Consider the following 23,481-nt stretch of genomic DNA (forward strand, 5'->3'; position numbering starts at 1 on the left):
CTCGTGGTTACCGAAAACTCTCGAGCTTATCCCTAACTCATAACGCACCTATACCAGTTACCTCAGATCTCATTTTCCACTTTTCATGTCAGATGTGGAGCCAGTTGCTCTTGAGCAGATAAGTCTTTTCTTTAATATATTTTCAATTCTAATTCTTAATCTTTCTATTTTGTCTGTTTTTCGTTTCAATTTATAAATTCATTATCCTTTCTTGGACGTCAGTACTCTAATTTGTATTTTTCTTTTTTCCTTTCCCTGCACTTCATTGTATTTTGAATATCATTGTTGATATTTTCCTCGTAGACTTCGTGTAGTCTCCTTTCTCATCGCTGATATAACTTTAGTACATTGCTATATTTCTATCTTTAAAAAAAGCTTTACTGTACTTTCTCTCAGTTTTGCTCTATTTGTGTACATACATGTGTAGAAGATATGGCGAAAAAAAAAAAGCATTCTTAACCCTGGACAATGCTGACATCTGCGCAGTCACAGAAACCTGGTTCAAACCTGCGGAGAGCACCCCAGCCATACCTGGTTACTCATCCTATCATACATTCACACCTCAAATTGTGGGTAGTAAAGCCAAAGGAGGTGGAGTTTCGATATCTATTAAAGACATACACACCTCCAGGCTGGTCAAACATTATGACACACAGGAGACACTCCAGGTGCAGTTAACCATTAACAAGACCCCTGTACAAATCATAACTAGCTACCGGTCCCCAATTCTGACTCAGGATGCCCAATCTGCCTAGCTAGAACTCTTCGAATCTATCAAGATTCAACCCTTTACTCTGATCCAGGGTGACTTTAACTACCCAAACACAGACTGGAAGAACTACTCATGCCAGAACACAAATGACCAGAGATTCCTCAATCTTTGTCAGTGCAAATGCTTTTGAACAGGTAGTCATTACCCCCACAAGAGGTGATAATATCTTGGACTTGGTATTGACCAACATAAGTAACCACTGCAGCATCCCTGTAGTATCATCCTCCCTTGTAAGATCTGACCATAAAGCAGTCACGTTCGAAGTCACCATCTCTTCTGAACCCCCCCCCAGCTAGGGTCAAACAAAACTTATCTAAAGCTGATTACAGCCTCCTGAGGGATGGTATAAACAGCTTTACAGCCCCCTCCCCTGTGTAGGAACTGACACCAGTATCCAAAACTATATCAAATTATTGTATGAACATTTATATAGATGCATGGAGTCAGGAATTCCTGACAGGACTAAATCATCCTCCACAAGGAAGAGTAAACCTGTCTGGTAGACATATGCAATGAATAAACTCTATAACAAAAGAAAAAAAATTGCTGTCCAGGACCAAGAAGGAGCAGGTGTCCATTTGGAAGCAATCTCTTCTTAGCCTAAACAAGCATATAGGAGCACTTAGTGAAATCCTCCAAAGCAACCTTCATGTCTAAATTGGCCACATCTACTAAAGACGTTCATAAGGCCTTCTTCACATATGTCTGTCATCTCAAAGATGGCACCCTGATCTGTTCAGAACTGGTGGTCATGGACACCACATACACAACTGCTGTAGATATAGCCAATCTAATGTCTGATGTATTCAGCAAAAACTTCTCTTCTCTTCCCCCCCATCAGTAAATCAGGACATACCCAGTACCTGCCCCCCCACCCCTTATCTCTAGGGAACAGATCATCACTGCCCTCTTAAAGGAAAAAAATACAGCTTCTGTGGGACCTGATAACATCCCATGCTTCATCCTACATGAACTCAGGCAGGAACTTGCAGCACCATTAGGCACCCTATTCGACCAAAGCCTGAGTACCGGCTTTGTCACAGCTAAGTGGATGACAGCCACTGTCATCTCTTTACACAAAGGTGGAGCATCCACTGATCCAGGAAATTATATACCCATCAGCCTTAGTAGAATGATCTGCAAGGCCATGGAACAAATTATCATGGACCTCATTAACAAGATATCACTTTGGCTTTGTCAAGGGGAGGTTGTGTCTGTTAAATTTAGTCAACTCTTTTTGGGACAGTCACCAAAGCCATGGACAATGGGAAGACAGTGCACACCGCCTACCTTGACCTGGTCAAAGCCTTTGACACTCTTCATCAGTCAAGCATAATAGATAAACTCTCTCAATTAGGCATCAATCCATATGCTACCAGATGGGTAGCTAACTGGCTCACTGATAGAACCCACCTAGTCAAAATAGGGGAAGCCACCTCAAGCAGTAGCCCCGTATCGAGTGGTGTACCCCATAGTTTGGTCTTGTGGTCTCTGTTTTTAGGGATATATAAAACTAGTGGACTGTGGCTAACCAAGTTTGCAGATGACTGCAAGCTGGGTGCTGTCATCATTTCCCCTAGTTATGCGGACATCTTCCAAGAGCATCTCACCTAAACAAATGACTGGTGCCAGAAACATGGCCTCAAGCTGAATACAAAAAAATGCATCATCATCCCCTTTGGGGAGAGTGATGTGCCCACAAGTTATCACATTAATAACAGTGTCCTAAGCATGCAGTCAGTCATGAGGGCTTGGGCACACAGATTGATAGCAGCCTGACTTTTGACCATCATGTTGCTTCCATTGTATAGAAAGCTTTCTACATGGCCCACCTCATAAGTAAAGGTATCTCATCCAGGGACAAGGAGGTCATAACATCCCTGTATTCTTCCCTTATAAGGCCCATTATTGAATACAACGCCCCATTCAGCGTGTACATCGCAAAGAACATGCAGCAGCTGAAGAGACCACAGAGATTCCTCACCAGGGGAATCCAGGGCCTCAAAAATCTACCATACACAGATAGGCTAAAAGCCCTATCTCTCTACTCAGTTTCATACCGACTCCTCAGAGGTGACCTCTGTCTGGCATACAAGGCAATCTCAGACCCTGCCTTGATGGGACTGCTGCATAGCTGCAAGTCAAACGCCACTCGAGTAACCCACACGTGCGGCCTCAACCTGGTCTGTGACATCATTAGGACTTGCTGCTGGGACAGATTTGTGTCCCAGAGACTCCCCCATCTGTGGAACAGATTCCCTCTCCACGTCAAGCAAAGTACCTCTTTACCTCTTTTTTAAGCACATCCTGAATAACTGGGTAGGAAATAGAAAATACATCCCTAGGATTCCACCAGTGTACCTGCTGGACAGGGGCATCTGGTGCTGATTTGTCTAAACATGGGCTAAAATCTTGGCTAAGCTTATAAGGGCCTCATGGCCAATAGCCTAGAAACTTCCTGTGATCCTGTGGATTTAAACATAGTCAGAAATGTGGCCATAAAATGCCCTGTTCTGACATGCATTCTTTATGCGTTTACTGTTTGGGCCCCTCCATCTTCAAGAGGATTGCTTGATTTGTCACTCATTTAGTCATAGGGTTCTTGTTGAGCTGAAAAATAAACTTATCTTAAAAGGCCTGCTTCCATCTTCCTTCAATGTGGTGTTATCTGGAGCCACTTAAACTAAAGAAAAATCAAACAAATGTGGCTTTTCTAGTCCCATCTTCTTCGTCTTCTAAAGTTATTGAGAAGATGAAGAAAAGTTGGTTGGTACTGACATCTCCTTCAGCTACAAGTTCAAAAAAGTCAAAAGCCTTTGGTTCCATCTTCTCCTTCAGAACCGACAGGAAGAAAGTCACAAACTCTGGCTCCAAATGTTTCCTCCGAACCCAGAATTAGCATAGGTTTGCTATCAGAATTGACTAGCTCTTCAGTTCCTTAGACTAAAGATCAAGGACAAACTTTGGCACTGACATCCTCCGATATGACTCCACAATTGCAGGTCTCAACAAAAATTACTCTACTAAGAACCATGGTCTCAAGCTAAATGCAAAAAAATGCGTAGTAATCCCCTTTGGAAAAAACAGAGTACCCGCAAACTACAACATAGGAGGTAATCCCCTGAAATCGGAAGAAGAAATAAGGGATCTAGGGACCCACGTAGATAGCTTTCCTTTGATAACCATGTTGCCAAAGTGGTTAGAAAATCCTTCATTGTTACCCATCTGATCATGAAAGGGTTCACATCAAGATCTAAGGATGTAATGGTGCCCCTCTACTCTTTCCTCATCAGACCCATTATTGAGTACAATGCACCAATTGGAATGTACCTGGCTAGACATCTCCAGCAGCTGGAGAGACCACAGAGGTACCTAACCAAGAGGATTACTGGCCTCAAACAGTTGCCCTATGCAGCACGATTGAAAAAGCTAAGACTGTTCTCTGTTGCATACCGCTTTCTCAGAGGCGATCTCTGTCTAACGTACAGAGCCATGTCCAACCCAGAATTGTTGAACATGCTCCATCTTAGCAAAACCAAATCTACTCGAGCTACACGCTCTAGGGATATAAACCTCAACACAATAATGAATAGAACATGCTGGAGAGAGAGATTCCCTTCACAGAGACTTCCCTTACTATGGAACAGGGTCCCGATCTACATAAGACAGAGCCCCTCACTATCACTCTTCAAGAGGAACCTTGATGAGTGGTTGGGTAACAGAAAGTTCACACCGGGGATCACACCAACAGCACTACTAGATAGGTGCCAAGGGTACTAGCTGCTAGTACAAGTGTCTAGGGGAACTACTAAAGGGGCAGTGAATACCGCACAATGTGGCTGGGCTAATATATGCCTTTGGGCAGATAGCCCAGTACCAGCCTATGAACCTATAAGAACTAGTTATTCTCCCTCAGTTGATCCTTTTTCAGACAGACTAACTTCACCATTTTTGAAAAGACTTAAATCACCTTCTGTGATGTCAGCCTCTTCCTCTAGAAGTCTAACTGAAGATGATGTGGAGAGATTGGTGAAAAGATCCTTTGGGAAAAAGGAGTGACAGGATCCACCTCGGTTCCTACCCCAATGGATCAAGGATTCAGTTCTTCAGCTACTGCCCCTTTACTTCCTCGTCTAACTTCACTTGAAGGCTTGGAAACTACGGTTTCAAACTACCCGGTGTTGTCTATGTTGGAACCAGTGATATTTTGACCCGATTATTGCTCTGAGCTCTTCGTTCAGTCAGAACTGGAGACCTCTCAGGGCTGTATCTGTCTTCTTGGTTCTGAAGGCTAGAGTCAACTCCTGTGTTTTCAGAGCTTTCTCTACACCTTGGAGCTTCGACATGGATCAACTCTACTCCAGCTTCTGCTTCAAGAGGGATCTCCTTGGAGCAGAAGGTGATGTCCGTTCCCAGACACACACTTTCAGATCCAGGGTCCCTCTTCTCTGGGTGGATCAGCTTTCGAGGCTACAGAGCAGTCAGTCAGTCATCTTTTCCTACTCAGAGCACACATTCTGTCACGCCTACATGTCTCAACCAGTGCCTCCACAAGGACAGAGAGTACCAAAACCTCAGAAGTCCCAAAAGGGAATGCCCTCCTCTTCAGATACTTCCCCAGATCACCCCACTGAGGAGTACCCCAAGAAGAAGCCCTTGGATTCCCCTGAAGAAAGTATGGATGAGGGTGAAAGATCCCCAAGATCACCTCCTGATGATGTCTCCTTTGAAAACATCCTGGAAATCTTAAAACAGAGAAGTGATTGGAAGCCCAGCAGTCCTTCGTCTGAGGAGTCGGTGTACCTGCAGGCTTTTGATACCCATCCATTTACCTCCTGGGTGAATCTGCCCACCAATGAGCTCATAGAGTTGATCCCTCAGCAGGCATTGAAACCATTCCCCTGAGACCTGACAAAATTACACTGCCCTTGAGGATAAATAATTGTGGCCAAAAATTTGCCATTGATGCCATGGTCATAGTAGCAGCAACCAAAAAGGAACTAGCTGAGGAAATGTCCTCTATCCCTCCATCCAACAAGGAGTCTCAGGCAATGGATAGGTTTGAGAAGCAGGTTTATACTTCATTGACCTTTGCATTACAGTACTTTAATTTCTTTGCACCCATCACCAGCTGCAAAGGGATCTGATTAAGGAGATCTCAGATGCTCTTTCAGGAATCCATCTGTGAAGAGGTTCAGGAATCTGTGGCACTTTAGTTGGCTACCTTACACTTATCCAACTCGTCCAAGAGACTTAATTTCCCATGCAGCCGAAGGGATGACAAGAGCAGCAGGTTCTGGCATTGTCATTTGGAGAGATACCTGGATGCGCTCATGTGATTTTGAGGAGCCCTTCAAGTCTTCATTCGTCAGTGCTTCCTTTGGTGGCACGTCCTTGTTTGGCCCTAAAGTTAAAGAAACTTTGTTCAGGTATGAGAAAGATGGAAAGAACCCTGTCTGCTGTCAGTGTACGTTTTTTCACTCCTCAATGATCCTTTTCAAGGAATCAGTGAAGTAGTGGAAAGATGCGATTCAAAAAGTACCAAGGGTCCTTTCAAGATACAGGTGCAGGTAATTTCCCCAGGGACAGAGGGGGGAACTTCAGTGGTAGAAGCCACCCTTGCAGCAGAGTAGGCCCACAAAACTAAAGGTACAGAGATTCTTTCTTTGGTAAACCCTTTCAGCTGTCTTCCTCTGGGGGCAGTTCAGGGGTCATCTATCCTTGCACAACAGAGGCTGGCTAGAAATAAATATCAGATACCTGGGTGCAGAGGATCATTTCCAGAGATTATATTATTCTATTTTCCCTTCCACCACCATTTGCAAAAGAATCTCCTATGTCCCACCCAATCAGAGGGAACAAAAGCAGTACTACAGATTCAAGAACTGCTAGACAAAAAGATGCATCCAAGAAGTCCCACCAGACCAGAGAAAATCTGGAACATGCTTTTTAGTGCCAAAACAGACTGGAGACCAGTTTTGGATCTCAGTGTTTTAAACAAGTCAGTTTAACAAAGTTCTGGATGGTAACAGTTCAGTCCATTGTTCCCTTTTTGGAACAGGATGACTGGATGTGCTCAGTAGATCTTCAGGATGCATACTGTCCTATAAAAATGAACAGGCGATCCAGAAAGTTTCTTCATTTCTGGCTGGGAACCAGTCGCTATCAATTCAGAGTTCTGCCCTTTGGTCTCACCGCAGCCCCTGTGTTCACCAAGTGCATGGCAGTAGTTGCAGTTCACTTGAGACTGCTGGGATTCTGGGTGTTCTGTACTTAGACTGGCTCATTACCCACTCCGACCAGGGATCAGCTGTTAGAGGCAAGAGAGCAGGTTCTCCAGACATGTTCCTATCTGGGGCTAACCATAAACTACAAAAAAATCTTATCTCGAACCAGCTCAGACCTTAGAGTTCGTAGGAGCCTTCCTGAACAGAAAGACAAAAATAGCCTCTCTTCCCGCAGTGAGACGACAGAAAATCAGGTCACAAGTCAAGAAGATAATCAACAGAAAGAAAGTATCTGCATGCCTGGTTCTACATGCTCTGGGGTCCATGGCAGCAACTATAACACTTGTCCCCTTAGCCTGATTTCACATGAGAATTTTACAGTGGCTGCGTGCAACACAATGGGCAATACTGTACCAACCAGTGTCAATTCTGATTGCAATCGCCAACATTTGCAAGAGAGATCTCAAATGGTGGATTCATTTGGAACAAAAAAGACTGTCTTTTCATCCCCTCTCAACCCGAGGCCACAGTGACCACAAACACTTCCCAGTTAGGGGTGAGGGGCATTTTCTGGAGAACACTGTCCAAGGCACTTGGTCCCCCATAGAGGCCAACTTGCATATCAGTGTCTTAGAGATGAGAGCAGTGCTTTAGTGTTGCAGGTCTTCCAGGATGTACTCCATTCGGGGACAATTGTGATTGAAATGGACAACATGTAAGTAGTTTGGTACATCAACAAGTAAGGAGGAGCCAGATCCTATCCCTTGTTTTGAGAAGCTCTGAGTGTGGCAATCTCATCTAAACACTTTCTCATAGCAAAGCACATTCTGGAGAAGTCAAGTGTTATAGCAGACAAACTGAGCAGATGCATACTTCTCTGTCGAGTGGTCCCTCAATCCAAAAGTAATGAAGAGAATATTCTGTCAATGAGGCCAGCCTTGCTGCAGTCTTTTCACCTCTCCCCTAAACAAGTGCAGCAACTACTTTGCCGTAATCCTCCCTCAGGGAGAATCACTGAGGGATGCTCTTGTCCACAATTGGCCCTCTGGTCTTCTTTATGCCTTTCCTCCGATTCCTCTAATTCCAAAGTTTCTACAGAAAGAAATAGGGTTGAAGAGCAAGGTAATCCTCATCCCACCTTATTGGCCTTGACAGATTTGTTCCCCTTCCTTTGGCTTCATCTGATTCACCCACCTTGTTTTCTGGACCTGGTTTCAGATCTCCTGTCCCATCCAACAGGCATTTTTCACCAGACATCATGAACCTTAAGCTGACAGCTTGGATTCTCCAAATCCATTAATAGCCAGGCAGTCTATGCTCTCTTCACGTGTGCGACACATACTTTTGGCCTCTCACAAACCATCTACGTGTAATCTTTCCAACAGTAAATGGAAAAGGTTTGCCTTTTGGGCACGTTAAAATAATGTAGACCCTTTTTCAGCACCTATTCATAAGATTCTCATATTTTAACCTCCCTGTTCAATGAAGGGATTTTGTCTTCTGCTGTTAAAGTTCAATCAGCAGCTATATCCAGTGTTCATACTGAATTTGAAGTGTCTTCACTTGCTTCTCATAAACTTTGTAAAGCTTTTTGAGAGGTACTCGTCTATTAAAGCCTTCTTATAAAGATGCATCCTCTCCTTGGAAGCTGAACTTGTTGTTGCAAGCAATCTTACAACCTCCCTTTGAATGGGCAGCTGATTGTGATCTTAAGTTTTCTGTCCTGGAAAACTGTTCAGATTTCAGAAATTCAAGCTTTGTCATGTAAACTACCATATTTGATTTTTTACAAGGATAGGGTTGCACTAAGAAGCATACCCCGCCTTTCTACCAAAGGTGGTTTCTGAAGTCAGTATCACTCAGACTGTTAACCTACCAGTTTCCTTTTCCACATTTGCTAATAAAGGTGAATATTGCTTACACTTATTAGATATTCATAGACAGTTACGTTTTACCTTCACAGAACTAATGGTATCAGAAAGACTGCATTTACTTCTTCCTCCTAGAGAAAACATAAATTCAAAAGAGATTCTCTGAATTTCTGTGCTGCACTGGTCTGGAGTCACTGCCATTTCTTGGGGGAGAGCACATGGCTAATGAGAATTAGCTACTCCCATGCACTGATAAATTACTGTGTGGCTTCCCCAGTAAGACAGTTGTCCATGCAGTGACCCTAGTGAGATACAGGTCCCTGAAATGGAACGGCTAATCATGATTTAGAAGCCTTCCATTGTAAGGCTTTTGCATCACAGTCAGCCTTTCTGAATCTATTCTATTAGCTAAACTAGCCCATCTCATAGTGGTGTCTCCTATGTTAGAATGTGTTGATGCAGTAGAATGACGTAGATATTTTTTTGTAACCAGTAACGTTTGTTTCTCTAAAGGTTTTGCACCTGATTGGCATGGCATTACAAGAGGAGAACCAGCAGATGGAGATCAACTATGAGGAAAATGGAGAGTCATTTAACTTCACTCAGAAAGTTTCACGTATGTTGCAGTTTTACAAAGATGTCTTTTTTGTGTTTTTCTTTTTGCAGTAAAACTGAATCACTGTAGTCTTCCTGTTCATAATTTGCTTATATTACTGAATTTTTTATTTTTATAGATCCCCATTTTAATATTTTTATTTCTTTAATACTTATTATTTAGGCAGCAATTCATTGCTAAGTTATGGAACAGTACTGGGCTGATCCACGATCTCTGTACTGTACCCACCTTCCGTTGTGGATTGTATCTAAAGGTTTACACAGCACTTGCATCAGTAAAGCCTACATTGTACATACATCATTGTGACTGTTTATTTAATAATTAATTATTTTTAAATAAATATTTTTAATAGCAAAGAGCTGTGCAATGATATAGTGACATTTGTTTACTTGTATCATAGAAATTGTTGATGTCACATTGACTCTAATGTATTTCTGAATGAATGTTATACAGAATAATTTTTTTTTTGTAGCTCTTTTTGTGTAAGATTTCTCACTCAAGTCCCCACAGTGAGTGGGGCATGTCTGACAAAGTAAAAATAATAAGTAAATAATTGTTTAACTAGACTTGATTTTGCAAGTGCTTTGTCACTGGTGATGAATGTCTAGGATGAACACATCAGTACTACTTATAGCTGTTCCTTTTGCATGGGAGACCTGTTGTTTGTAACAACTTTTCAACTGTTGGACAAAAGTTCCTAGCATGAGATACATAGGTCAGTTTATATTATATTGCTTAGTTATAGTGAATTGTTTGGTGTAAAGTGAAAATGGAAATCAAACCAGATGATAAAAATGAGATGGCAACTGAATGCCTAAAAGAATATATGGAAAAAGGACAGATGAGAAGGAAAGAAAATTGGAAAATCCGTAAATATAGTGGTAAATACAGAGATCTCTTGGAACAACCTCATGTTGACCAAGGCTTTACACAGGAATAGTTTAGGAGAGGTGGCCCAGGATAGTGGACTTGCTTACATATTGGATTGCAAAGTACATTGAAAATATTTGTGACACAATCAAATGCAGGTTGAAAAAAAAAAAAAAAAACTTGAAACTGTCTCGAATCTTGTTGCTGCATGTGATACACTCATGGCAGACGGCCTGTATACTGAAAGGCACAATAATGTGGCAAGAATGATGCATTGGGGATTGTGCAAATATTACAATGCAGAAGTAACTGAGAAGCATTGAAAACATGAACCACAAAGCATTATAGAGAATGAAGACGTTTATTATGTCACATCGAATCTCGTTACCAACAGATTAAAGACTAGTTGTGAGACAACCAGATGTAGTAGTTCATGAAAAAAAGACAAAATTAGTCTTGATCATTGAAATTGCTACACCGAATGATTACAATGTTTAGTATACAGAGAAACCTAGAGTTATAAAATACCAGGCTTTGCAGGTAGAAATGAAAACTTTGTGGAAGAAATCTACATAGCCAATTCCAACAGTAGTAGGATCAACAGGTCTAATAAAAAAATAATTCAGTCTTACTTAAATATGCTACCAACATACAGTGGGTATAAAAAGTGTATACACCCCTGTTAAAATGCCAGGTTTTTGTGATATAAAAAATGAGACCACAGTAAATCATTTCAAAACTTTTCCCACCTTTAATGTGACCTATAAACCTGTACAGTTCATTTGAAAACAAACAAATCTGTTATGGGAAAAAAATATAAAAAATAAAAAAAATACAATACGCTGGTTGCATAAGTGTGCACACCTTTAAACTAATACTTTGTTGTGTGTGCACACCCTTGAAGTAATACTTTGTTGAAGAACCTTTTGACTTAATTACAACATTCACTCTTCTTGGGTGCAAACCTGCCATCAATTAAATAAACTCTGATTAACCCCAAATAAAGTTCAGCTGTCCTAGTATGATTTTTCTGACATTTACTCAGTTGCCTTCTACAGCAAAAGCCATGGTTCGCAGAGAGCTTACAAAGCATCAAGGGGATCTCATTGCTGAAAGGTTATCAGTCAGGAGAAGGCTACAAAAAAAATTTCCACAACATTGGATATACCATGGAACACAGTGAAGACAGTCATCAAAAAGTGGCGAAAATATGGGACAACAATGACATTGCAAAGAACTGGATGTCCTTCCAAAATGTATTATCCAAAATTATGAAAAGACAAGAAAACTGGTCAGGGAGGCTTCCAAGAGACCTTACAGTAACACTGAGGGAGCTGCAGGAATTTCTGGCAAGTACTGGTTGTGTACTACATGTGACAACAATCTCATGTATTCTCCATATGTCTGGACTATGGGGTAGGTTTGCATGACAGAAGCCTTTTCTTACACAGAAAAACATCCAGGCCCAGCTAAAATTTGCAAAACAATGCATCAAATCTCCTAGAAGAATGTGGGAAAATGTGCTATAGTCTGATGAGACCAAGGTTGAACCTTTTGGCCACAATTCCAAAAGGTACGTTTGGCGCAAAAACAACATTTCTTATCACCAAAAGAACACCATCCCCACAGTGAAGCATGGTGGTGGCAGAATCATGCTTAAAGTATTAGTTTAAGGGTGTGCATAGTTATGCAACCAGTGTATTGCACGTTTTTTTATTTTCTATATTTTTTCCCCTAACAAATTTGTTTGTTTTTCAATTGAATTGTACAGGTTATAGGTCACATTAAAGATGGGAGAAGTTTTGAAATGATTTATTGTGGTCTCATTTTTTTATATCACAAAAACCTGGCATTTTAACATGGGTGTGTACACTTTTTATATCAACTGTATATTAACCCTTTATGAATTATAGGAGGCATCAGTTCTTGGAACATTGTGGGTATTCAGAAAGAACACTTTTGGCTAACATCAAAGACTGAAACAATATTAATTTCATGAACTCTAATTGTACCTTGACTTAGGAATTGGGTTTATTCTCATCATGGTACTGGAAATCTAAAAGTCTTCGGAGAAATAAAACCAGGCGAAACTGCAGTGCATAGGTTGGGAAGTGAAATAACAGTTAATGTGGAAAGAAGATATGGAGTTAATTAAAAAGTGTTCTTTTACAAGCTTGCATTACTAACTGTAATTGGTGGCAAGTTTGCAGTGTTAAAATGATTGATGTTCTTTGTGTTTCACTGTTGCAGTCATCACACTTGGGTTATCTGCCTGCAGGTAGCCCTCAGTCAGCCCGAATACCAGAGACCTAGTATGTCTGCGTCTGTTGCTGTCACTCCAGGACTGACATCAAGTCGTCAGGGGTATAAAAACAGGAAGCTGACGCCATTATATCAGTTTTTCTTGCCAAGGAGCCCGAAGCAGAAGCAGTTCACACGACTGCCATTCGGCCACTACCTTAGTTTTCGGTTCTGAATTGAATCATCCTGAAGTCTTGTAAAGCTAAGTAGCCCATTGGGGATCCTTTTTTCTTGCTCTAAATGATGTCAGAAAAAGTTAACAATTGTCTCGCCTGTGGAAAGGAAATACCACATCGAGATTTCCATTCTTACTGCGTCACCTGTTTAGGCCCAGACCATGACGTACCTCACTGTCGGTTTTGTGCCTTGTTCAACTCCCGAACTATTTGTTGTCCGACCCTTATTGTCACTAAATACTTTTGTTCTCGATCTCCATATTCCGAAATGGCTTCGGTAAGCCATCTGACTACCGATCTTCCGAAAAAATGTAAGGATAAAGACAGAGACAGACTGCACAGGTCCAAAACTGCTGCCAACGCTTCCATTAAGCTAGTCACCAGTTAGTCGGTACTCAGTGAGGAGCTTTCGCAGCCCCTGATGCCCGCTTCAGTGGATTTGCAGGGCTGTACCAAGACTCGTTCGGACCCCGGTATGCTGCGAGACTCTTCTTTGACTATGGAACCTGGGGATGTCTCTACCTTGGATGGGTCCAGAGCTACTGAGCAGGCTCCGGCTTCTGAGGAATTTCTTCGCACTACCGATATTTGATGCAAACAGACTTCTTTTTTGTCTTCAGTTCTGTCAAAAACTGCAGAGTTTCTAAGGCTAGGAGTATGAGCTACGCCTAAAAAGCCAATGACCCAAACTCAAGCACCTGCTTCCTTGCCGCAACATCACATGCTTAAAATATCAGAAGACCTTATTATGCTGAGTAGGGGAAGTCAGCCTTCCCCTGCTAAGAGAAAGAGACCTGTCCCCAGCAGCTTTAATAGACCAAGAGTCCGACGAGACTGAGGTATCTGATTATGAAGACATGCCTTTATTTGCCTTTATTTGCTTATGTGGATTCAGATGCAGAGGAATCCATTCCCTCTGCTTCTCCTCCAGAGGATTTTTATTTTGGTGAAACCTTACATGTTCTGTAGTCCTAGCTCGCCTTCATTCTTACATATGGGTTCGGAGCCGATACTCTGCTCCGACTCTGCCTATTACAAGCTCAAAGTCTCTTAGTTGGCTCGTGGCTAGGTAGATATCCCATAGTGCACCAGTACAATCCCCAGATCTCGTTTGCCGCATCTACGAGTTCAGATGTGCTTCTTACTTGGCCGTGGCTAAGTTTAAAACTTTTTCTGTTATTATATTACTGTTTACCTATAGCGATTTATCTTGTTCAGATAGAGTTTAGTAGTGTTAGGAGTATTTTCTGACTTGTTGGAGTGTTTTTGACTTTTAAATTAGTTAGTTGACAACTGGTTGGCCCTTGTTGATGATCTTCTTGTTTCACTGTTGCAGTCATCACATTTGGGTTATCTGCTTGCAGTAGTCCTCAGTTGGCCTGATTATCGAAGTCTTGGGTCCTGCTATGGTTGCTGTCTCATCTTCAGTGATGTCAGGTAGTCAGGGGTATAAAGCATGTAGCCGATGCCATTACCCCAGTCTTCTTGCCGTGTGGTGCTAGAAGCAGTTCGCAAGTGCCGGTCGGCCGACTCCTGAAATTTTCGTTTTCGAGTTTCAGAAGCAAAGTCTTCAACTAAAGCTAAGTACCCCATTGGGAAAACTTTTTCTTGCTCTAAACCGATGTCAGTAAAAGTTAATAATTATATTTCTTGTGGAAAGCAAATACCTCATAAAGATTTTCATTCATACTGTATTCCTTGCCTAGGCCCTGACCACGACGTACCTTGCTGTCGGCTTTGTGCCTTATTTAAACCATGAACTATTCGTCTGTATATTTTCGCTTCTGAATACTTTGGTACTCAGTTCAGTTATCCAGATATGTCTTTCGTAAGCCACCCAACTATCGATTCCGAAAAAACGCAAATATAATGACAGAGACAGACTGCCTAGGTCCAAAACTGCTGACGACACTTCTCCTAAGCTAGTCTCCAGTTCGCTGGTACACAGTGAGGTGCATTCGCAGTCCCTGATACCCGCTACTTCAGATTCGCAGGCCTCTACTGAGACCCATTCGGAGTCCGGTATGCCGCGTGGTGCTTCAACTGGGGAACCTGCGGATGTCTCTACCTTGGATGGGTCCGAAGCCGCTGTGCAGGCACCTGCTTCTGAGCGTGTATTCAGGCCTACTGACTTGCATATTAAACCGATGCCATCTTCTTCTTCAAGGCCTAAAACTCGAACCATGCCTAGAAAACCGATGCCCAGACTGCATGGTCAGGCCTCTATTGCTAAAAAACAAATGATAAGAATGGCAGAAGACCTTATTACTTTAATCAGAGGAAACCAACCTTCCCCCTCTAAGAGAACTAGGATTCTGAAAATTCTGTCTCTTCTAAGGACCAGGATTTACCCTTATCTACCTATGAAGATTCTAATGCAGAGGACTCTATTCCTTCTGCTTCACTCCCAGAGGATTTTTCTTTTGTTGAAACCTTGCATTTTAGGGAGCATTTTCATTGGGAAAGCCAGGATTACTCTGATTCTAAAAAGAGGCTTAGAGATTTCTTACTCCTGCCCCAACACAGGCCTTTAGCTGTCCCTCCTGTGCTGGACATTGTTGATGATGCCTTTTCGGATTCTAGCTTGGCCCCCTTATTCTTTACCTCCTGCTCCCAGAAAACCTGAGACCATTTCACAGGGACCCAAGGGCATTAAGGATGCTACTGCCAAAATCCTATCCCCTCTGACAGAGATTCCAGGGCCCTGGATAGATGGGGGGTAAGAAGGTATGCACCACTGCAACCTTGGCCATCAGGGCCTTAAATTGCCAGTTTCATATGTTAAAGTATCGGCAGCATATTATTGGATTGCTTAAGCAGAAAATTATGTTGATTCCTGATTGCGCTGAAAATAAGGATTTACAGGATTTAATGCATTCTGCTGAACAGGTTGGAAAACATACTTTGCAATGTGGTTTTGATTCACTAGAGGCATCTTGCAGGGCTGCTGTCACTGGGTCTGTACTTAGAAGGCATTCTTGGCTTAATGAGCAATCTTTGCCAGATCATGTTAAAACTAAATTTCTGGATGCTCCCTTAAATCAGGACTGCCTGTTTGGCAACAAAGCAGAAGACATTCTTAAAAATATGGAGGAAAAAGCTAAATCTATGCACACTATTAAAGATTTCTTACAAGTGCAGCCTCTAAGATTTAGTAGGCATTGGCCCTCAAAAAATGGGTCCTTTTCTGCCTCTTCCATGCCTTCTCAGTTCAAACCCAGAACCAACAGAACACCCAGACTTCAGTCCTAGGGTACGCACAGGACTAAGCAGTGGGGGGTTCCCACTTCCAAATCAGGGAGTAGAAAGACTCCCCCCCTATGGTAAGCTATCTCAATGACTTAACTTTAAAACTTCCAAGAACTTGAGGAGAAAACAAACAGTGCTGGGGCGGCCATAATAATTAAAAACCAATTTAAGGAAAAAATACTTAAAACCAAAGCTGACAAGGGTGGAAGAAAGTGTTATGTAACATTTACTAGTCCTACAATGCCAAAACATATAATGGTACTTAATGTTTACACACCCTGTAATAACCAACAACACACTTTATGTCATTATACCCAGCCTTAAACCAATTTAAAGATCACTACCTAGTGATCGGAGGTGAATGGAACACACATCAAAACCCAGAAAAGGATAACTCTAATCTGACCAAATCACATAATAATCAAGCCACATTAGCCCTTAATGAACTGAAACAAGATTTCAAACTGTATGACCCTTTTAAATATGGGAACAGTAAAGATAAAACATGGAAATTCACATTCTATTCGTAATGCCAAAAAATGTGGTCAAGGATAGACGACGACTTAATCTCTGACATATTCATTAACATGGCCCCAACAATAAATATACATACCAGGTTCTTTTCAGATTACTCCAAAATCACACTGAACATTAACTGGGACAAAAAGATATATTTAGAGAATAGGGATCATAATTGGTCATTAAACCCTAATTTACTTTCCAAAATGGATGTAATAAAAGAAACAGAAGCAATACTAAAAATAGCTCTTACAAATATCACTAACTCCCAAGTACCAACTGACACAGAATGGGCTGCAACCAAAGCACAAATTAGAGGAGTGTTTATCAAAAAAGCAGCATACTATAAAAAAATACAACTGAAAGAGGAGCATACACTGAAAGGGGAAATAGAGCATCTCGAAAAAGAACTAATAAATAACCCCAAGAACCAAACAGAAGCAGAACTTTTAAAACTGCAAGGGGATCTATATCTGTTAGAAACTAGGAACCTATCTTTTTATGAAGCCAGAATGTTAGCCACTTACGCTGAAGAAGCTCGATATACTCTCAAATATATGGAGCACAAGTACTACAAATCTCAAAGGAAGATAGAACTCTTCCTTCAAAAACTGAAATTCCTCAAACTAAATTTAGACCAACAAAAAAAACTAACTGAACCGATATCCATCAGTGGAATTATTACAACAATCAAACACTTAAAAGCGCATAAGGCTCCGGGTCTGGATGGACTCGCATCAGAATTTTACAAAGCCTTTTCCCCCTTGATAGCCAAACTACCATACTATACACTGAATTACATAATAAACTATAAAATAAATGATATCCACTTTAATGCCTCTAAAACCATCTTTATATTAAAAGAGCACACAGACCCCCAAAACCCCGACAGCTACAGACCTTATCCCCCTCTTAAATATAGATACTAAAATATTTACCTCTACACTTGCAAACAGAATGAAAAATCTGATAGAGAAAAATCATCTCCTCAGAACAATCTGGTCTTACGCCACATAGACAGACTAGTGACAATACATTAACATTAGATGCACTAATATCCTACGCTAACCGATACATTATCAACATCTACACAGTGGTAGTGGATGCCCACAAGGCATTTGATAGGGTTAACCTAGAATTCTTACTCCAAACACTACCCTACTTTAATATACCCAATAACTTCATTCAGGTCATTCAAACTCTCTATAGCAACCCATACACATCTCTATATATAAATAAAACTTGTTCAAATATGATTCTAATAAAAAATGGAACAAGACAAGGATGCCCATTATCACCCTTCCTGTTTAACCTATACCTAGAACCACTCTTTCTGTACATTAAACAAAACACATACCACAATCCTCCATCAACACACAACTTCAAAAATATACCTCACTGCATTTGCGGATGACCTGAACATATACTGCACTACACCAAATTCAGATATAAACAAAATAATAGCTGCAATTGAACATTTCTCGACTATGTCTAACTACAAACTAAACCTCAGTAAAACTAATATTTTCCCCCTAAAAACACCCAAACTCATCTCACTAATACCGTTGTTAAACACAATACAAATCAAAGAAGAAACTAAATACCTGGGGATCACCTTTTTCCAGAATAACAAAGACTTCTACCAACACAATGTAAACCTTAAATGACAAAACATAATGCAAGACTGTAAAAGGTGGAACAACCTAAGAGTACCATTCTTGACCAAAGTATCAATAATTAAAATTAACATTTTACCTAGACTAATGTATATATTCATGATATCACAGACAGTAATACCAGGGACGTCGGGAGGCATACGCACTGTACTGATTTCAGTACAAGTTATGTAGAAGGGGGGTAGCATTTTAAATTTTCACTTCTTCGCGCTTTACTGCACGATGACATCAGCTAATCAGGGCAGCCAGTCGAAATTGAGCTCAGCGCACGTGTATTTCCGGCGACCGGCCAGTTCAAATACTTTCCGAGCGGGAAGGAGGATTTTGGTCATGCGGGAAGGAGGATTTTGGTCTCACTTCATGAGTTCCAGGCGGGAAGGAGTATTTTGGTCTCATCCGAGCGGGATTATGGTGGTCGGTCGAAGCGGGAGGAGGATCCGTTATGTTGGTCTCACTTCATAAGACCCGAGGGTTGGTGAGTAATATGAAGTGTGTGTGTGTGTGTGTGTGTGTGTGTAATACATATTCTCATTAAGGCTTTTAACTTGACCCCAGTTAACAGATAGATCAGTAGGCTGAAAGAGCCTAAAGAATGGCAAAAGTGAAAAAAATGCATGGATGAATGGTATAGTATGAAGAAGGAACGCCCGGTGGTTAAGGGAACCCTGTGAAAACAAGGAGAGGTGCTGAGTGGGATTCCAGAGCATTGGTCCTGTGCTCAGTGCAGTTCTGTATATGATATCAGTCATCATAAAAGGGGTACATATAATTTCGTTGAAGTGACTACCCGTCGAACACCTATTCGTCGAAGTTAATCTATTGAATGCTAATTCCATTAAACATTCATTTAAGCAAATTTCTTCCCACCGAAAAAAAAACTTGTTGGCCATCATCAGGAATTTGCCCCTTTCTCCACTGTATTGCAATCTCAGAGTTGATATATTTAGTTGTGTGTGTGTGGGAGTGCAGTCTCCACATTGGAGGGTGTGGTGGGGCCTTGGCCTCCCACATGGGTGGGTTTTAAATAATGTGTTTTTTTTGACGGTCGATAGTTTGGCTGACTGTTTTTTTCCCTGAGAAGAAATTCACTTAAATGAACATACAATTGAATTAGTGTTAGATGGATTAAGTTTTGACAAATAGGTATAGAATGGGTAGTCGCTTCGACAAAATGATATAGACCTCATAAAAGGTACTGATAGTGTAATTGTTCACAGATGTTATGAAGGTATGTGGGAAAATGTGAAGTGGGAGGAGGATCCGTTATGTTGGTCTCAATTCATAAGACCCGAGGGTTGGTGAGTAATATGAAGTGTGTGTGTGTATGTGTGGGGTTACTGCTTTAGCTCCTCAGAAAATATATATGCCATCTTTATTGCTGCAGTCATGAAGAAAGATAAATCTCTTGTATGATGCTACATTTAACCTACTGTAGTTTGTCTTTCCCATAGCTTGACCTACTTCATCACCTACAACATTGCAATGAAATTCTGTTCACAAATAAATGGAACCCATACATGTGTGTGTGTGTGTGTGTGTGTGTGTGTGTGTGTGTGTGTGTGTGTGTGTGTGTGTGTGTGTGTGTGTATGTGTGATTATATGTGGGTGGATGTGTGTGCATGTGTCTATGAATGAAAATCTTTCTCTTAAAGATTAAGAGAGACAAGGATTAGTATACATGTTGGTGAGTATTCACTGGTTTGTGGCACATGACGTCTTCAGTTCTGGCATTAAATCAGGCAAATATATAAACATTTACTATGATGATTTTTTAATAAACAACATTTTTCTAATAACTTAGTATGCTCCCAAACAATGAATTATTTTGGTTGACAGAAAAAAATGTATGTACCACATTTTATTTGCAAAGTTCATTATATTCTTTGTTGTAAATGTGTGGATGATATCTCTTGTATCGAACATTGTATTGCAGTATTGTTGCCTCACAGCTGTAGGTTTTCTGGTTTGATTCTTGGCTGGGGTGCCTTCTGTGTGGAGTCTGCATCTTATCCCTGTGTTTGTGACATAGTAAAACAACTTTTTATTCTAGCAATAAATATATACTAACACAACCTTTTTTATAGCAATTTTTTTAAGTTTATGACTATTTGAAATTTGTCCTTATTTTTGGGACTGTAATACCCTGTTATTGGCTTTGTCCAGGTTTTTTGTGCTAAGGTTGACAGCTATGGCAAGAACTGAATTCACTGAATATGTTTGAGGGCTGTATTCCCTCATTACTGGGTTTGTCCTGGTGTTTTGTGCTAAGAGGTTGACAGCTATGGTGAGAACTGAATTCATTAAATGATAGCCATTTAAGTTTCAGTCTTCCTCTCTTTCACAAAGCAGGTGATTTGGCATAGTGGTATGTTGTTCTGACTATTTTGCTCAGTGACCTTGGCAGTAAAATGTTTGATGGTAACACAGCATTTTATTCTAGCAGCTTTCCAAGATTATACAAGCAATGTTTAATGTGTTCCTGTTTTTTGCCCTTTTGACCCACCCCAATAAATTTGGCTTTTTCCAGACTTCTTGTGCTGCAAGTTGAGATGTAGTTGAGTATTGCGTAGATTTTACAAGGAACTGAGAGCTGCAGGGGAAGAGAAGTTTAGTACTGATTATGCTAAGTCAGCTCACATTGCTAGTAGCACAAAATGTTGTGTACTTGCTTTTAATGCAGAAGGTTGTTGGTTCTACTCCCATAAGGGGTGAATGCTGCTGTACTGAAAGTTAAGACACTAACTATGAGCCTGTTATCAGTTTGCCATCCATTTCCTATTGCAATATTACTAGCTTATTAATGTAATTTAGGCAATTTATTCCTCAGGGGCATCAGACACTTTTTTTTGGTGAAGTCATGAAATATAAAGGTGATTGAATTATTTAGATGACTTTTTTTACTACTTCAGAGATTGTGCATATTATTTACTGATAATGGTGGACTGTAGAAGTTTGACTAGACTTTTACGATGGAAAGTTCTGCATTGGGCAGTTTTGTTTCATTGTTTACTGGAAAAATGTTCAAAGCAATAGGAAGGTGTATCAAAGAGCACATGTATGTTTCATATGCAAGGGGCCTATGATTTAAAAGCAGCCCAGAATTAATTTTTATCTGCCACGGGTAAAATGTATTTTTCTTTGAATGTGGGTTTTAATGTTGTTTCAATGAATGTGAGTTTCAAGGGCAGAGAAGTTTTATTGCCAAGTTTGTTTAGCAGATGTCTTAGTGTTTGTGCTGTAAAATGCAAAATAAAACTTTCAAATGAAGTTCAAATCATCCTAGAAGTAAATCAGTGTGCACATTAGTGTTTATAATAGCAAAGTAATGGATCATTGGAATGGCTGCAGGGGGGGCTCCATTCGACCATGGTTTTGTGAGGGGGAAGGGCAGCAAACTTAGACAGCCCCAGCTGAACTATACCTCCCAACTGTCCAGATTTTCAAAGAATGAATAGATTTTTTGCTTCTTATTTTGGGTTTGTTCCTCAATTTGTGGTTTTCTGGCAAATTATTTAGGAATTAAGTCACTAAATAATGACACACTACTTTCAGACTTTATAACCTTCAGAAAAATGCATGCTAAAATAAGACCTGTTCTATCAACTGTCCCAGTTTATACAAGAGCAATTTTTAGTACTGTTTATATGTTCCCTCAATATATTTGGCCTTGTCCAGATTTATTGCATTAACAGGTTGAGAGGTACATGCAAATTACTTTATAGAATTAGGCATAGCCAAACCTCAGCTGTCCCCGATTTTGGCTCAAACTGTTGCTCTTCCCCTAATGATCCCTCCACAAAATAGCAATTTTGGAAGAAAACATAGAGGGTTTACTTTACTTTTATAAATAACTGTAATGATCAGAGTTGTACATTACTTTTATTTCAGAAATGCATGTAGATTCTTTAATTTTGTCAGCTGCTCTAAGTTAACTGTGCTCATGTTAAAATGGTGTCCCTCCTTTGACAGGTTCCCAGCTGTATTGTCTGGCAATTTTATATTTTTGCATCACATTTTTGGTCCGTTTTTCATAAAGTTGCAGTTTTCTGGCAAATTAGTAGTAAATTGTTAAAGACTGAAGTTAGAAAATAATGCAGACATTTCAGTTTCAGATTTCATACCTTTCAGAAAATTCATACTGATGCAAAACCTACTACTATTCTATTATCTTTCTAAGTTTATAAGAGCAATATTTAAAAAAAATGTCCTTATTTTTGGGCCTTTGCCTCAGTTTTATTTATGAGTTTGTTGCTGTGAGAGGTTGTGTGTGTGTGTGTGTGTGTGGTAGGTAGCATACCTCTCAACTGTCCAAATTTTGCAGAATGTCCAGATTTTTGCCCCATATTTTTTGTCTGTTCCTCATAAATTTTGTGATTTTCTAGAAAATCATTGAAGGCTGAAGTTGCTAAATGACAGACATTTGAGCTTCAGACTTCATGTCCTTTAGAAAAATTCATACTAGCACAAATCCTGTTATTCTAGCAACTTTCTAAGTTCACAAGAACATTATTTAATATCTGTCCCTGTTTATTTTAGGCTTTGTCCATATTTCTTGCACTAAGAGGTAGGTAGGGGTGTGTGTGTGTGTGTGTGTGTGTGTGTGTGTGTGTGTGTGTGTGTGTGTGTGTGTGTGTGTGTGTGTGTGAATGAAACATCCTAGTTAGTGGTAGCAGGTGGTTAATAATTTACTCAAGCTCAAAACCTGTACCTTAGTTACAGAAAACAAAAGCATAAAGTCTCTACCCCAACTACCATGCTGCATTTTTCAAAGAACTGACATTTCAGGTTAATTTTCAATTCAAGGAACAGAGTTTGAGTGAATTTATATTGTATTACTGAAGAGGCATTACAGCGAATGCCTCTTCATCGACACTAAAAGAGCGAACCGTGAATTACGAGAATGGCCGTAGCTTGGCTGGGGAGGGGGGTAGCAGTTTGAGAGCTGTCAGTACAAATTTGAAAATCCTAGCTACACCCCTGAGTAATACATAATAAATTCTTCAAACAAATTCATACCTTCCTAGCAAAATGTATATGGGATCCCAAAATAAACAGAATCTCCTATCCAAAATTAACACTCCCCAAAAACAAAGGAGGACTAAATTTACCAGATTTTAAAATGTACTACTCGATCATTAACACTAACGGAATATTAAGAATAGCTGAACATAACCCGTCAATGGAAAATTGGTCTCCTCTTTGAG

At 40.4% G+C, this 23,481-nt stretch overlaps 1 protein-coding gene across 3 annotated transcripts in view; it reads left to right on the top strand.

Annotated features, from left to right (window-relative positions):
* The window catches only part of UBR2 (ubiquitin protein ligase E3 component n-recognin 2), a 5,196,118-nt gene that overhangs the window by 3,083,918 nt on the left and 2,088,719 nt on the right, over window positions 1-23,481 (top strand). For all 3 annotated transcript variants that reach the window (XM_044061864.1, XM_044061881.1, XM_044061872.1), the window contains exon 26: window positions 9,384-9,486. In XM_044061864.1, the coding sequence (XP_043917799.1) occupies window positions 9,384-9,486 (103 nt within the window). The remainder of the gene's footprint in view (window positions 1-9,383; window positions 9,487-23,481) is intronic.

Source organism: Protopterus annectens, chromosome 1.part0, assembly GCF_019279795.1.
Source record: "Protopterus annectens isolate FY-2018-M chromosome 1.part0, PAN1.0, whole genome shotgun sequence".
NCBI classification, from domain to species: domain Eukaryota; kingdom Metazoa; phylum Chordata; order Ceratodontiformes; family Protopteridae; genus Protopterus; species Protopterus annectens.